This window comes from Callorhinus ursinus, unplaced genomic scaffold, assembly GCF_003265705.2.
Source record: "Callorhinus ursinus isolate GAN/ISIS: 27379988/994484 unplaced genomic scaffold, GSC_fseal_2.0 scaffold2, whole genome shotgun sequence".
NCBI classification, from domain to species: Eukaryota; Metazoa; Chordata; class Mammalia; order Carnivora; family Otariidae; genus Callorhinus; species Callorhinus ursinus.
Window position 1 is genome coordinate 36,572,340 of NW_027397064.1, and position 15,187 is coordinate 36,587,526.

The 15,187-nt window shown below is 40.5% G+C and overlaps 2 protein-coding genes across 2 annotated transcripts in view; both read left to right on the forward strand.

The window, feature by feature from the left end:
- Nucleotides 1–964: 964 nt before the first annotated feature.
- Nucleotides 965–6,706, forward strand: CUNH2orf66 (chromosome unknown C2orf66 homolog). The gene is made up of 4 exons (XM_025850648.2): nucleotides 965–1,230; nucleotides 2,076–2,207; nucleotides 3,994–4,192; nucleotides 6,341–6,706. Exons 2-3 carry the CDS (start codon nucleotides 2,088–2,090, stop codon nucleotides 4,171–4,173), a joined length of 300 nt encoding a protein of 99 aa, XP_025706433.2. The 5' UTR covers nucleotides 965–1,230; nucleotides 2,076–2,087; the 3' UTR covers nucleotides 4,174–4,192; nucleotides 6,341–6,706.
- A 5,083-nt stretch (nucleotides 6,707–11,789) lies between these two features.
- GTF3C3 (general transcription factor IIIC subunit 3) overlaps nucleotides 11,790–15,187 on the forward strand; it is a 47,353-nt gene continuing 43,955 nt past the window's right edge. Inside the window, exons 1-2 of the mRNA XM_025894253.2 lie at nucleotides 11,790–11,978; nucleotides 12,907–13,018. Of these exons, the coding sequence (XP_025750038.1) occupies nucleotides 11,877–11,978; nucleotides 12,907–13,018 (214 nt within the window). The 5' untranslated portion in view covers nucleotides 11,790–11,876. The remainder of the gene's footprint in view (nucleotides 11,979–12,906; nucleotides 13,019–15,187) is intronic.

The following is a 15,187-nucleotide window of genomic DNA, read 5'->3' on the forward strand; positions in this document are numbered from 1 at the left end:
TCAGTAACTACCACCCTGATCAGTCAAGCAGCCACTGACATCACAGCAAGAGCTTCCACCAGCAAAAACATGATGAGTCACTGAAAGCTCAGGTGATGGTTAGCTGTTTTGTTTTTGTTTTTGTTTGTTTGTTTCGTTTTTGGTTTTTTAGCAATAAAGCACTTTTAAATTAAGGTATGTACATTATTTTTTTAGACATAATGATCTTGCACACTTAATATACTGTAGTATAGTGCAACCATAACTTTTATATGCACTGGAAAACCAAAAAAATTCATTTGACTGTCCTGTTTGTGATATTCAGTTTATTGTGGTGGCCTGAAACCTAACCCTCACACACTCTCTTTCTCTCAAATAAATAAATAAATCTTAAAAAAAAAAAAAGTTTGCTGCATGGATGAAGAAAGGAATGAACAAATGAAGGTCATAGTGACTTGCCCAGGGTCAATACAGCAAGACAGACCATAGCCAGGTATTCTAATTTCTAGTCCAGATTACTAGCCTTCTCACAAAGACCTTGTCCTGAATTGTTCTGAATTATTGCAGTGGAAGCAATTTCACAAATCAAGTCCCATTTCTCCACCCATTTTCTTTGGATGGCATATTATGCAGCAAGGAGATGCGATACGTATAGCAACGTTTCTTTTTTCCAAGAAACACATGCTCTCTTTTTGCTCTATTTTGAAGGGTTTTTATGATAAACCATGCTGCTATTTAAAACCTGTAAAGCTTTTTGAGATTCTCAGAAGAAATATAAGGTGTAGGTCACAAGGAACAATTTTATCTCTTGCAATAGAATTTCCTGTTCAAAAAATGATGTTAATTTGAAAAGCTGATATCTCCAAAGGAGCATTCTATTAGGTAGGTAATCATCAGCATATTGTCAGCTGCTGTGTATACCCTTAAGAGTGAAAAAGTAAAAAGCCACTTTGCTGTGTAGAAGTGCTTTGTGTGTTTCATAAAAACCACATAAAATGTTCACAGGTTAGAGGAGCCGCTGCTGTATTTAGAAGACAAATAAGTTCAGTATCACCCCTGAGGAAGCTTAAAGATGTGATTCTCAAGGATCTTTGGTGCCATGGATGAAAATGGAATCATTATTTTTCCACTCCCCATGCTCACGTCATTGACTCCCGCCTGCAGCTGGTCCACTGGTTACAAGTAGCCACGAATTGCCTTGCAGATTGTAAACAGGGTAGCCAACCAGGGCCAGCCAAAGTCCAACTCCTGGTAAGTTTTATCAGCCTTTCCTGTGTGTTTCATTTCCATTTCACACATTGGGTTGGGAGACGACCTATACTTATGCTGGTGTGTTGTGTGTCTGTGTGTGTGTGCAGTATATTTCTCAGTTTGGGGTATATGTTTTCTTTTCTCTTTTCGCCTCCTCCTCCTCCTTGTCCTTCATTTATCAAGAGTGCTATCTTAATACTTAAGTACTTCAAGGTTTTTTTGTTTTGTTTTTTAAGAATTGCTGTTTCTGGGGCACCTGGGTGGCTCAGTCATTAAGTGTTTGCCTTTGGCTCAGGTTATGATCCCAGGTCCTGGGATCCAGCCCCACATCGCATCGGGCTCCCTGCTCTGCTGAAGCCTGCTTCTCCCTCCCCGACTCCCCCCTGCTTGTGTTCCTGTTCTCACTGTCTCTCTCTGTCAAATAAATAAGTAAAACCTTTAAAAAAAAGTTTAAAAAAAAAAGAATTGCACTTTCTTTGGAGACAACAAAGTGCATTTTTTTCAAAGATGAAAAGGCATACTCAGACTCTTTAGGCTGTATTCATAATTGCTTTGCTTATCACTGTATAATGTTCTAATCATCATGGACCTCTTTGAGGCAATCAGCTGGATTTGGGGGGAGTCTTCATTTGCAAATGAATGTGGAGAAAAGAGGGCTGCGAAATTCAGGGGAACCAATATACTATTTTTTCCTCCTTGTCTCTCTTTAAAAATATTTCCTCTTTCTCTTTTCCACTTTTGCCCTCCCTTCTTTTACCTCTTTCTCCCCATCCTCCTTTTTTCTTTTCTTTCTCTTTCTTTCTTCTCTAACCATCAACATTTCCCCGATCCTTCCTTCTGCTTAGCTTCGTTCCACCATGCCCAAAGCATTCCTGCTGCTGTGGGTTGCCCTGGTGCTATCTGGGCTTGTGCATGGAGCCACGTTGAGAAATGAAGAGAAATGGAAGTCACTCAACAACCCCAGAAATCGAGATCTGGTAAGAGTGTACACTGGGACATGCTGGGCTACAGGGTGAAATTAGCACCTCTCTGGACTGCCCTCTGCTAGAGCACAGTGGAGAGGAGGCTACCAAGTGCCAAGAAGATTCCTTAACAGGACTGGTCAAGGGCTTTGCTAGTCTTGTGGCTGGTATCCTATTGTTCTTCTGGCCAGTCTACATCTGTTTTTGTAAGGAGAAACAAATTTAGATTTGTTATACAACACATTACATTTTTAAATGATCTTACATACACATTTACTTTATAGACTGGATTTCTCATAGATACACAAAATCAAGAGCGTAGCAGGGAAATTATTTTTGCACAGTTCAGATTGATAATAAAACAGATTCTCATATGACCAGCATATGCAAAGCTCAATTGCAAAGACTGAAAATTGACCTGCATTCTTATCAATTTACCAGGCATTATTTTCTTTCTTTTTTTTTTTAGATTTATTTTTAAGTAATCTCTATATGCAATGTGGGGCTTGAACCCACAACCCCAAGACCAAGAGTTGCACCTTCCACTCACTGAGCCAGCCAGTACCCCCCCACCGCCAGGCATTATTTTCAACATAAAGTTATCTAGGAAATAGAATTCAAAACATCAGCAAAAATTCTCGTTTAAAAATATGCCAAATACAATAAACATGCTGACATTACTATTTCAAAATACTATTTCCTTATGGAAACTGATGTAAAATATAACAATATAGGGTTCAAACAACCACGTAGCCCTTTGTAAGCTTCTGTGTATCCATTTCCTAAAGGAAAGTTGAAAAACTGCATCTAAAAGCTCTGGTGTAGAAGATAATGCCTGGGATCTCACCTTCAGTCAGAGAGGAGGCATGGAGCTCTGATCACTGTGAAATTCAATTTAATCTCTGACCTAAGTGGTTCAGAGGTGGTTTACAACAAACCCTCTGACTGTGATGCTATTAAATAATTGATATTCCTCTCTCAATCTCCACCAAGAATGCTAAATTATCTTGTTTAGGGTTGAAATGTCAGAAAGAAGGCAGGTAAAGAACAGTGGAGGGTGATGTATGGAAGAATGTTAGGGTTCAAAGCCGACAGACAAGAATTCTTGAGATGACTTTGGTGCAAAAAGTGATTTTATTAAAGCCCAGGGACAGGACCCGTGGGCAGCAAGAGCTTCACTGGGGTCATGAGGAGTGGCCCATTGTATACTTTCAAGATGGGAGGGGGCGAAGGATAGAGTAAGTCTCTAAGGATCTTTGGAAGCAAGGTTTCCAGGATCTTGAGGGGGCTAACTATTGTTGGGAAAAGGTCATTTATTACTGTCTAATAAAACCTGAGTCATGAGACCCTTCAGATGTATATCGGCGGGTCATATACTTGGGGGATGATTGCTGACATGTATCTTGGGGGGTAGAGATAAAGGAAGTTTCCAAAGGAATTTTTATACATTAAAGTAGACTTACAGAATCCTGGGGGTCGGGTTAAGATTAGTTTTGCCCTTAGCAAAAGTATCAACATTGGGGCAGCTGAGTCCCTAGAGGAATGTCACTTTGCCTGTTTCAAGGATTTGTCAATGGGCTGGAAATAGTAAAGAAATTTAATAATTTTTCTTCTGCCTTTGATTCCCACATCAGAGGGGAAGAAGGAGAAGTAGTCAAAATATGTATTTCTATTTCTGGGTTTTCCACCTCCTGTCTCCTAGATTGGCCCTTAAGTCAATTCACAGAGGGGAAAAAATGTCTCTGAGTACTTTTTATGTTTAATTTACATATAGCATTGAACACTTTCTTTCTCTCTTCAGTTTTTCAGAACTCTTCAGGCATATTTTAAGGGAAGAGGTCTTGATCTCGGGAGGTTTCCAAACACTTTCTTCATGAATGAGAATCCTAGACCTCTCTCTTTCCAATCAGAACTTCTTGCTTCTGCATTTGCAGATTATGAAGAGCAGAAAAACTCCTTTCCTAATTACCTCAAAGGCTGAATGTTTCCTCTGAACACAGGTAAGTTATTCCTTTATCCCCAGGATCTGTCCAATTATACAACTCAGTCATAAAGAGATTTTGAAAGTATTTATTTGAAAAATGATTTTATTTTCTCATAGAAACATGTGCTCAGTTCTGATGATACTCATCACTATTAATATTTGGATTTGGTTCTTGTATTTCATTGTCTAATTTTAAAAAGAAATAATAGTTTGGGCACCTGGGTGACTCAGTTGGTTAGGTGTCTGACTCTTGATCTCAACTCAGGTCTTGATCTCAGGGTCATGAGTTCAAGCCCCATGTTGGGACTTAAAAAAAAAAAAAGAAATGACAACTTATGATTTTTTTTCTTTTTTTAAATTACGTTAGTCACCACATAGTACATCATTAGTTTTTGATGTAGTGTTCCACGATTCATTGTTTGCCTATAACACCCAGTGCTCCATGCAATACATGCCGCAGTTGCCCCTAGTCTTATTCTTATTACCTTAGCTTTCCTATCAAATAAATATTTACCATTAAAATAAACCAGGTATGCTGTATTCCAAGAAAATACATTGTGATTCTAGTCTATTAGCTTTTTGTTTGGCTCAATAATAAAAAGAACTGAATCATAATTAAAATCTCCCAGGGGCATCTGGGTGGCTCAGTTAGTTAAGTGTCTGCCTTCTGCTCAGGTCACAATCCCAGGGTCCTGGGATCGAGTTCTGCATTTGTCTCCCTGCTCAGCAGGGAGCCTGTTTCTCTCCCTCTCCCTCTGCTGCTCCCCCTGCTTGTACTCTCTTGCTCTCTTTCTCTAATAAATAAATAAATCTTTAAAAAATAAAATATAAAATCTACTCCCATTCTTCCACAAGCTAGGGATGGAATTCTGAGGAAGTATACCATTGTTGCACTTTATTGTGCATGTGAAAGGGTTTTGATTATTAGTTCCTTTTTAAATGTGATGATTTTTTAAAATAATGTTTCTTATTCTAACAGGAAGATGCAGTTTACCATGTGGCATATGCACTTGACAGCTCCTACAATGAGAAATAAGACAGAATAAACAGAAAGATGTTAATGAAGGGTTCCCTTGACTATTATTCACACTTAGGCCCTAGGCTATTAGACACTAAAACAGAACAGTTGTTAATACTACAATGGAATATTATGCAGCCATCAAAAACCCCGAAATCTTGCCATTTGCAACAATGTGGATGGAACTAGAGGGTATTATGCTAAGCGAAATAAGTCAATCTGAGAAAGACATGTATCATATGATCTCACTGATATGAGAAATTCTTAATCTCAGGAAACAAGCTGAGGGTTGCTGGAGTGGTGGGGGGTGGGAGGGATGGGGTGGCTCGGTATGTGCTATGGTGAGCGCTGTGAATTGTGTAAGACTGATGAATCACAGACCTGTACCTCTGAAACAAATAACACATTATATGTTAAAAAAAACAAAACAAAAAAAAGAAGACAGTAGGAAGGGAAAAATGTAGGGGGGGAAATAGGAGGGAGAGATGAACCATGAGAGACTATGGACTCTGAGAAACAAACTGAGGGTTCTAGAGGGGAGGGTAGTGGGGGGATGGGTTAGCCTGGTGATGGGTATTAAAGAGGGCACATATTGAATGGAGCACTGGGTGTTATATGCAAACAATGAATCATGGAACACTACATCAAAAACTAATGATGTAATGTATGGTGACTAACATAACATAATAAAATAAAATTAAAAAAAAATACCACAGCACCTGCTTCAGTATGAGACAGAGTTGTATACAAGTCGGTTGTAAGCCTTGGTTTCTTCATTTATAAATTGCAGAAACTGATCTCTAGGGGCGCCTGGGTGGCTCAGTCATTAAGCATCTGACTTTGGCTCAGGTCATGATCCCAGGGATCGAGTCCCACATCAGGCTCCCTGCTCGGCAGGGAGCCTGCTTCTCCCTCTCCCACTCCCCCTGCTTGTGTTCCCTCTCTTGCTCTCTCTCTCTCTCTCTCTCTGTCAAATAAATAAATAAAAAACCTTAAAAAAATAAAACTCCTTCTCTGTTTCCCTCTGCCTTTCCTCCTGCACTCTCTCTCTCTCAAATAAATTAATCTTAAAAAAAAGGGGGGTCATTGTTTTGCTTGTATAGTCTTCACTTTCTATTTCTTGATAACATTTTCTTGTTCTTTCAGGTGTCTGGCTATTTTAAAACTACAGATGAAGCTTCACGTTAGAAAAATTCAATCATGGTTATGGCTAAACCTTTTCCCCCTCCACTTATTTGTCAATTTATAATGATTTTATTCTACATTTCCAGATTTACATATAAATAGATTGACCTCTGGGACAAATGTGACTTATGTGCGTATTTTTGAAGGCTTTTTTCTACTCTGTAAAACCATAAACACCGATGTAGAGCACTGCACCTATCTGTAAGAATTACAAAAACACCGCAGGGTCAGAAGAGATGATCTTCTAAATTACATTTCTTTTAAGCTTCTCCTTAAAACTTGTATGCTAATTACCTTTTATCAATAAATGTTTTTATTTGAAAGAGACTCTGCTATTTTTTACTATAGTTCATTATATGTAATAGAGATTTGGGCTTAAAATTTGTCTTTTTCCTGAAAAGAAGATGCATTCCCACTTTCAGCATATGTTATTGAGAAACCTTACAGTTTCATACCAAGGGAGAAGAAGTGATAAATAGCCACAATTAAGTTGAAATGGAAAGAAAAAACCTTTGGGATTCTAGGAGTTGCTAGGGTCTCTAGGAGATATTACCTGCCACCATATTCAGAGGTGGACATGAAATATCCTAACCACAATCCAGCTCTGGTTTTTCTCCACACACGTCCTTAAGAAGGGAGAATAGAAATGGGTAGAATTCCCTTCTTTTACAACCAATCTTCTCCTCTTCCTACCAGCTCAGGCTGAATTATTCTGATTCTTGTATTTTCATTTGGAATACTACTTTTCCTGTATCATTATGGAGAGCTGCATCATTTTCTCTGTGATTCCTACAAAAAGAGCATTGTACTAGAATGCAAATATTGACATCATAGAAACATTAGTCTGTACATTCCACAATAGTCTTCTGTGGCTTTTTGTGGATCATTGATACTCAATATCAATAATAAAGTATTTATGCAAAAATAGGTTTCTGAATCTGGTTTAATTCTTTTCTTTAGAAAAGATTAATTTATTCATTTGAGGGAGAGAAAGAGTACATGCACCAGCAGCGGGGAGAGGCAAAGGGAGGAGAAGAAAACTCCCCGCTGAGCAGGGAGCCCAATGCAGGACTCGATCCCAGGACACCGGGTTCATGACCTGAGCCAAAGACAGATGCTTAACCAACTGAGCCACCCAGGCACCCCTAATTTGTTCTGTTTTAAGTAGTTGTATATGTGCCTGTTTTCCCTGGAGTGTTGTGAGGTCTTTGTGAGCAGAGATTATATCTAAGCCATTTTTATTTCTCCAGCACCTAGCACAATGCTCTGCATATAGCAAGTGTCCAATAAATATGTCTTGAAGTGAAGGTGTGCTATTCTATTATTCACACAGTAATAGAAGTTACTTCTAGTTAATGTCAAGATTATGTTTCTTACCATTTAAAAGATATAAGTGATTACTAATGAACTATTCCTCATAAAAATATGTTATTCAGATAAAGGGTAGAATGGTAAGGAGTGTTTTACCACTGTCCAGTTCTACTCAAGACCAGTGGCTGGTTTTTCCCTTTCCCTTTTACGACCCCTACTCTGGTGTCAATACCTCCACAAAGGGAATGCTTATGTTTCAGGGCCTTTGAAAAGGAAGAGCATCCACATGGACTTTTAGCTAGGAGCTTACACAATCTCAAGGCAGGAGCATGCATCCTTCTGCTGGAAAACTCCTCACCGTTGGCAGGTAGCTGTTGATGGAAGGCCTGACTAGAGTTTCTTGATGGTGATGCTATTGGCAATTGGGGAAGGACAAGTCTCCACTTGTATGACCATTTAGCATCCCTGGTCCTCAGACACTGTATGTCAGTCATTTCCCCACCCCTGCCCTATTATTTTGACAACCCAAACTTCCCTACAGACATTTCTAAAATCCCACAGGGGAAAGGATATTTTTCTTGGCTGAGAGCCATTGCTAGGAAAAGAGCAGAAGTGTCATGTTTCCTCCAGTGAAAATCAATGTTTTGTACGAGATTCAGGTTCTCAAGGGGCCCATGGTAATTCTTTCCATAGGTCTCTGACAGCCTTTCAACACTGACTCTGTTCCTCTTTGATGAGTACTCCATTCTCAGGACATGACCTATTGTCCCCTATCACAGATCTAGGGGAGTCAAGAACCATTAAGGGTGTGAGGTTCTGCTCTACTTGTAAGCCGCACACTATCCTGTTGCAGTTTCAGATTCTGTCAGACACATGAGACTCTTAGGCTGAGGCAACAGACTTTATTACTCATGGAGCTGCGGGCAGCATGAGTTTTACATCCGCATTGGCTCTCCTTATCCCCCCAAGTATCATGGGAGTCACATGGAGGTGCGTTCAAGTATATGCTGCACACAAGTGGGTTTGTGCCACAGCTGAGGAACCCCAAACTTAGGAAATCCCCACTTTTATAAGGGGCTACTAGCAACACACCCAACCTTTGCCCCAGAGGGAAACATTATATTTAGTGTACTGGTCAGAAAACAAATCTGTCCTCTGCTCCAGGGAAAGATAATTCCTCTTTCAAGGTTGTTTGTTCTACAGACATCTTTGAAAATATAGCCCAGATTGAAAGTTGTCACAAGCTTTTGCAGAAAAGTGAGAGAATTATGGAAAAATTGTCTCCCCAAAAGGATCACACCCCATTCTGGTTCCTCCCCTCAGGAGGAGAAAGGATGGAGTCATCTCCTCTGTGTACTCTTAATTCTATTGTAATGGCACAAATTCAATGTTCTGCTTCCTTCAGACATTCCATTTTGATTCCCAAAAGCACTCAGAAAGTCTGAAAGGTTTCTTCTTGCTATTTTTATTACTTCTAGAACAATTCCACTTCATCTCAAGGTAATACGGATGCCTCTGACTCACCAGGGGACAAACCACTTACAAGGAAGTGGAGAAAAGAAAAAGAGTAAGATTACAATTTTATAAGATATGTTTCTATACTCTGAGTTGTAAAAGAACTTTCGTGTCTGGGGCACCTGGGTGGCTCAGTTGTTAATCGTCTGCCTTTGGCTCAGGTCATGACCACAGAGTCCTGGGATTGAGCCCCACATCCAGCTCCCTGCTCCACAGGAAGCCTGCTTCTCCCTCTCCCACTCCCCTTGCTTGCGTTCCCTCTTTCACTGTCTCTCTCTGTCAAAATAAATAAATAAAATCTTAAAAAAAAAAGAACTTCGTGTCCACAAGGTGTTCCATAGCAGTGTTTAAAATAAAATTCAAACTTTAAAGTAAATTTTAAAGATCTCATTGGCTTTATTCAATGAACCATGAATTAGGCATCATCTAACAAATAGGAGCTCCAAAGAGCTGTACACAATGAAAGACTTTTGTAGCTAGAAGGTGGGACAAGGAAGTTACTAGCAGAGAGTAGATTGTTTGCAAGGTCACCTCCCTTTAGGGGACAGCAGAGGTCTATCATGCAGTGAGGTCACCTCACTAGTGCTGACCAGGTAATTACAGATCGACAGGCTTAAGATTTCACTCCTGAGAGAGGTTGAAACTGTAACTAAGTTAAGCATTAAGTCTTAGTTTTGTGATGTGGGTTTAGCACAAGTGATTCCATTTTGGGTCTGTTGTCTCTTTATCAACAGCATAAAAGCTATCCTTCCACCCCATGCTCCCTGTTCTCTATTCTCCCCAACGTGAATCTACAGCTTCACAATTGTTATTCCATATTCCAGGGAGCTAATAATGAAACAAGTTGGTCTAAGCCGTCTGGGTCTTAGGAGAGAGTTCTTATGAGGTGAGCATATTTCCTGCCTCGATTCCCTTCTTTTCCCCTAGGAAGTTATGACCAGACCCTTGATTTCCTCTTAGATGTAGTTCCCTGACTGCCTGGAGAAATTCAGGGGAGAATTTCCCTATAAATGATGTCTTTTGAGAACCTTAATCCAACCCACCCTGCTAGCCTCCATATTTTATACCCAGGTAGAGTGCTGAGGGTTCTTCATCATGAGAAAGGGGAGGACTTCTAGCTCTGAGGTATTTTTCTCTCACCTCTAAGTCTTGGGGTCGTGGCTTTCATTCTACCATCCTACTGTTGCTTATCCTCATCCAGATTGTAACAAAGAGGTACTAATGGCTAAGTGACAGGCTCCTCGTAACTTGTCTTTAAACTTAGCTTTATGTCAAGATGCAGTCCCCATACCTCAACGCTCTTGCCCATTTCCAATACACTTTCAAGTCCATCCAATTTAATTCATAAGTGTGTTTTGATAGATTACTAGAGTTCACAAAGATGAATCAGGTAGTACTGTTCTCAGGATGTTGACAGACAGTGTCTCTAGAATAGGACAGTGGAGAAATAGTAATAATAGAAATATTAATACAAGGTAAAATACAGACCACAGGAGTGTTCAGAAGGTAAAGAATAGTTCCATTGAGGGGAGGCCATATACAATATTAATTCCACGCATGGGATTTGGGGTCAGATAGACAAGGGTTCACATCCTGGCTCTGCTCCTTATTAGATACAGGACTTTGGCTTTAAAAATAGCAACATCTGGGGGCACCTGGGTGGCTCAGTCCTTAAGCATCTGCCTTGGCTCAGGTCATGGTCCCAGTGTCCTGGGATCAAGCCCCGCATCTGGCTCCCTGCTGTGCGGGAAGCCTGCTTCTCCCTCTTCCACTCCCCCTGCTTGTGTTCCCTCTCTCGCTGTGTCTCTCTCTGTCAAATAAATAAAATCTTAAAAAAAAAAGAATAGCAACATCTGTTTTTAAGGATTATTTTGGGCAATGTATGTAAAACACATAAGCCAGTACGCGTCCTACAGTAAATGAGCAAGAGTATATGGTAATCACATCAAGCATTTGATTCTTTCTAAAAGTTTGTTAAGAAAAGAAGAAAACTTGGGTAGGACTGATAGGTGGAACAAGAAGTCCTGATAAACTTATTTACAGACTGAGAAGGAGCCCTGAGGAAGGGAGAGTTTGAGGATTCATGGAAGACAGGAAAACTAACTGATGGTGCCATTGGTGGAGGAGATGAGATTTAGAGCACAAATTGGGAGAGGACTTTTCGCCTTCTATGGCAGGGGAACAACGGAAAGTGAACATGTACGTGACAGTGCAGATGGTTAAATTAAGAAAATAATCACTACAGCAAAGTTCAAATTAAAAAACAAACATTCAGAAAAGGAAATGAATTGGGAATAAGAATCCTAATGAAGAATTGAGAGAAACGATCCAGGTTAAGGAAAATTTCTTTAAAGCACTTTTTCTTTTCTTTTCTTTTCTTTTTTTTTTTTTTTTTAACTCCCCAATCATCTTCAATAGGAGGCGTAAGCCAGCATAGCAGGCGAGGCCCAGAGCCCCGGACTCCGCCCGGAAGATCCCGCTCCCGCCGCCTGGAAGGAAGCCGCGCCAGATGCTCCCGCGGAACCCGAGCGCAGCGGCTGCAGCGCCGGCCGGGCCCGTTTCCCAGGAGAACGCCGGGTCGCTTCTCTCGGCGCCCCGGAGCAGGATAAAATCTTGCTTTTCCGGTTCTCTGTCCTGACACCTGGTGCTGTATCTCCGCACCCCCCCAGACATGTCGGGTTTCAGCCCGGAGCTCATCGACTACCTGGAAGGGAAGATCTCCTTTGAGGAGTTCGAAAGGCGGAGAGAAGAGAGAAAAACCCGCGAGAAGAAAGTGAGGCGATGCTAGGCCAGGACTCTCCTCACTGTCTTGTCGCCCTAATACACGAATGGGACCTATATGGCCCCGTTCGTTGTGATGGGGCGGGCCGGAACTCCCAGCAGCTTCTTCCCCTTCTTCCCCAAACCCGGGTTCTCACCTCTCATCCTTGTGTTAATCTCCTCTTTAAAAATTCCCCTCGCCAAAAACTTGTTTCTGTGGTAACCCCCCCCCCCCCCGCCCCCTCCTCTCTCTCTCTCTCTCTCTCTCTCTCTCTCTCTCTCCCTCTCCCTCTCTCCCCCCCTCCCCTTCTCTTCCCACCCCCGTCCTCCCTCATCCCGTCAGAGTTTCTGATTCTAGTCCTAGCTTCGCCACTAAGTCTCTTTTGTGTTAGGGTGAGCAACTCACCTCTCTTCTTTAGGCGGCAGTTTATTTCTCAACCGAGGGCCCTTTTCTGAGGCGTCTCCCAGTGATATTGATGTAATCTTCTACAAAAAAGCGAATTTTCTTGTCTGATAACAAAATCTTCACTCACATAATTTTTCATACTTTAGAATATCTGAACTTTCCTTACCTTTTCACTTACATGAAGTCCGAGGGAAAATAAAAATCTCACCCTTTGAAATTAACTGGTGGGTTCTCTCCTAATTCATGCAGCTAATAATGATCCATCTCCTTTCACTTGAAAAGCTAGGATACAATGTGTAGATTGATGAAATCATCAAGGTATTTTAAATTATTTTTCATAAGTGACTGTTGCAGACAGACGTGGGGAATGAGATCTAAGTACTCTGAAATGCTTTGACTGTTCAAGTTTGGATTCCACATACTGTATGTGTTTGCAGAGCTCGTTTTATAGAAAGAGAAAATGAGGGAAATGCCCTATTCCCAACTGGAGAGAACTAAATCTGCATTATTTTTGGAATCATTAATTTTCAATCAGAGTCTTCAGGAAAAAGGAAAGTTATCAGCTGAAGAAAATCCAAATGACTCTGAAGTTCCATCATCATCAGGAATTGACTCCACCAAATCACGAGACAAAGATGTCAACGAAGGTATGTTAAAATCATTTGCCACCTGCATTAAATATTAAGAGTACCTAATAATTTAATGAAAACATTGTTTTTTCATTGCAGTGGTATTCTGTTGTTGATTACCTGGCTTATCAGCATAGTGCATGGTGTATAATAGGTGCTCAATAAATATTTGTGGAGTTAATGAATATGGTGATGGGTAGTTTTGTGGGTTATTTTTGTGGAAAAGTGTTTATTTTTATTTTTTAAAAGATTTATTTTAGAGCAAGCATGTGCATGCGCCACTTGGGGGTAGGGGCAGAGGGAGAGAGAGAATCCTCAGGCAGATTCCCCACTGAACGCAGAGCCCCACGCCACCCATCCCAGGACCCTGAAATCATGACCTGAGCCAAAATCAAGAGTCAGTTGCTTAACCGGCTGAGCCACACAGGTGCCCTTTGGAAAAGTGTTTCAGATGGGAGCCTTTTTGAGGTCATTGTTTTTTAAATTGGCTCTTTCAGTTACTAATTACTTCCAGACTGTACTCCCCCAAATTGTAATGGTTTGTACTTCTGTACAAAGTGGCTTCCAAACAACTGCTTTAGTTATAGGAGATAAGATATAAATGCCAGAGTGGAAGTCCTGTTGGCTGCCCAGATGGGTCCTCACACACAGTAGGTATCTTGGTATGTCGCCTCATTCTAGGATCCAGTCCTCAGCTCCACATGTCCAGATACTAGATTTGGTTAGTCCCAAACTCATTAAAGCCATCAGAGTCTTAATTGATGGAACTAGTATGCAAATTCATTAGTTTCCAGTGATTCATACACCTTTCTAGTGATCAGAATACTGATAATAGTTCCTAGTATTCATCTACCCATGACAAGTTCCGTGGGATACTGAACCATCAATTAGAATGTAGCTTCGTGTATAGTGTCTGATTGAGAACTAAATTGAACTTTCTTGTTCTAGGGAGTGGAAGTAGAGGCTTTCCCCCCCGCCCCTATAAACAGCTCTCTTTACACAGAGAATACATACTAATAGGATAGACAGAAAACAAGCTTTATTCCTGCCTCCTTCGATCAAGTGGAGAAGAAGGGGCAAAAAGGAGAGCAAATTGGGGTTACTACGGTTTCTTACCTTGTCAGGCAGGTGGGGTGGAAAAGAGGACTGAAGTTGTTCTAATAACTTGTGGGTCTTATCTGCTTAGGGGAGGAATAGCTCTTCCATCATCAGGTGTTTGAGGTGTAACTGTAGTAGAAGGCACCGTTGGGTGCTGCCTCCCAGTCCTGGTTGACTAAAGCTGCCCCTGAGAAGTGGCCATCAGGCCCTCCCTAGAAAAAGGGATTAACTGAGTCGATTCTTGCTTATCAGGAGCAGTAGGCATACATGTATTAGATTGCCTCAGCTCAAATAATCCCATCAGTCCTTTTAAGATATAAAACTTCCCATTTCCCAGGAAGGAATCATCCCAGAGCTCTATCAGGACCCTTGGTGAGTGTGCACATATATTCAGAACAACAGAAGGGTCAGTTTTGAACAGTTTGACAGCATCTGCTAATTGGCATATATGGCCACTGGAATTAATTGTCTTTTTTCTCCTATGCATTACTGAATATCACTGTTGGCGTACCTTTCCTACACATCATGCAAATAGGGCCTCTTTTAATTTCACTTTCAGTTCATTATTGCTGATAGAAAAACTACAGTTAATTTTTGTATATTGACCTTGAATCCAGGAACCTGGCTTAATTCAGGTATTCTGGCAGTTTGTGTGTACATTCTTTTGGATCTTCTATATACATAATCACATCATTTGTGAATAATGACAGTTTTATTTCTTCCTTTCATCTCTATGCCTTTTCTCTTCTCTTTTATATTATCCAGGACCTCCAGCAAAATGTTGAAAGGAGTGGTGATAGCATCCTTGTCTCATTCCCAGTAACTAAATAATTCACCATTAACTGTGTGGAAAGGTTTTTGTAGATACTGCTTATCAAATTAAAGCTATTCCCTTCCATTTCTAGATGACTTAGAATTTTTATTAGGAATGATAAATTTATTATTTATTTATTTATTATTTATTAGGAATTGGATTTTATCAAATGCTTCTCCTTATCAAGATGATCATATGATTTTTCTGTTACTGGAATAAATTTTACTGATTGGCAGTGTTATATTTTACACATTTCTTTTTATATTTATTTTGGA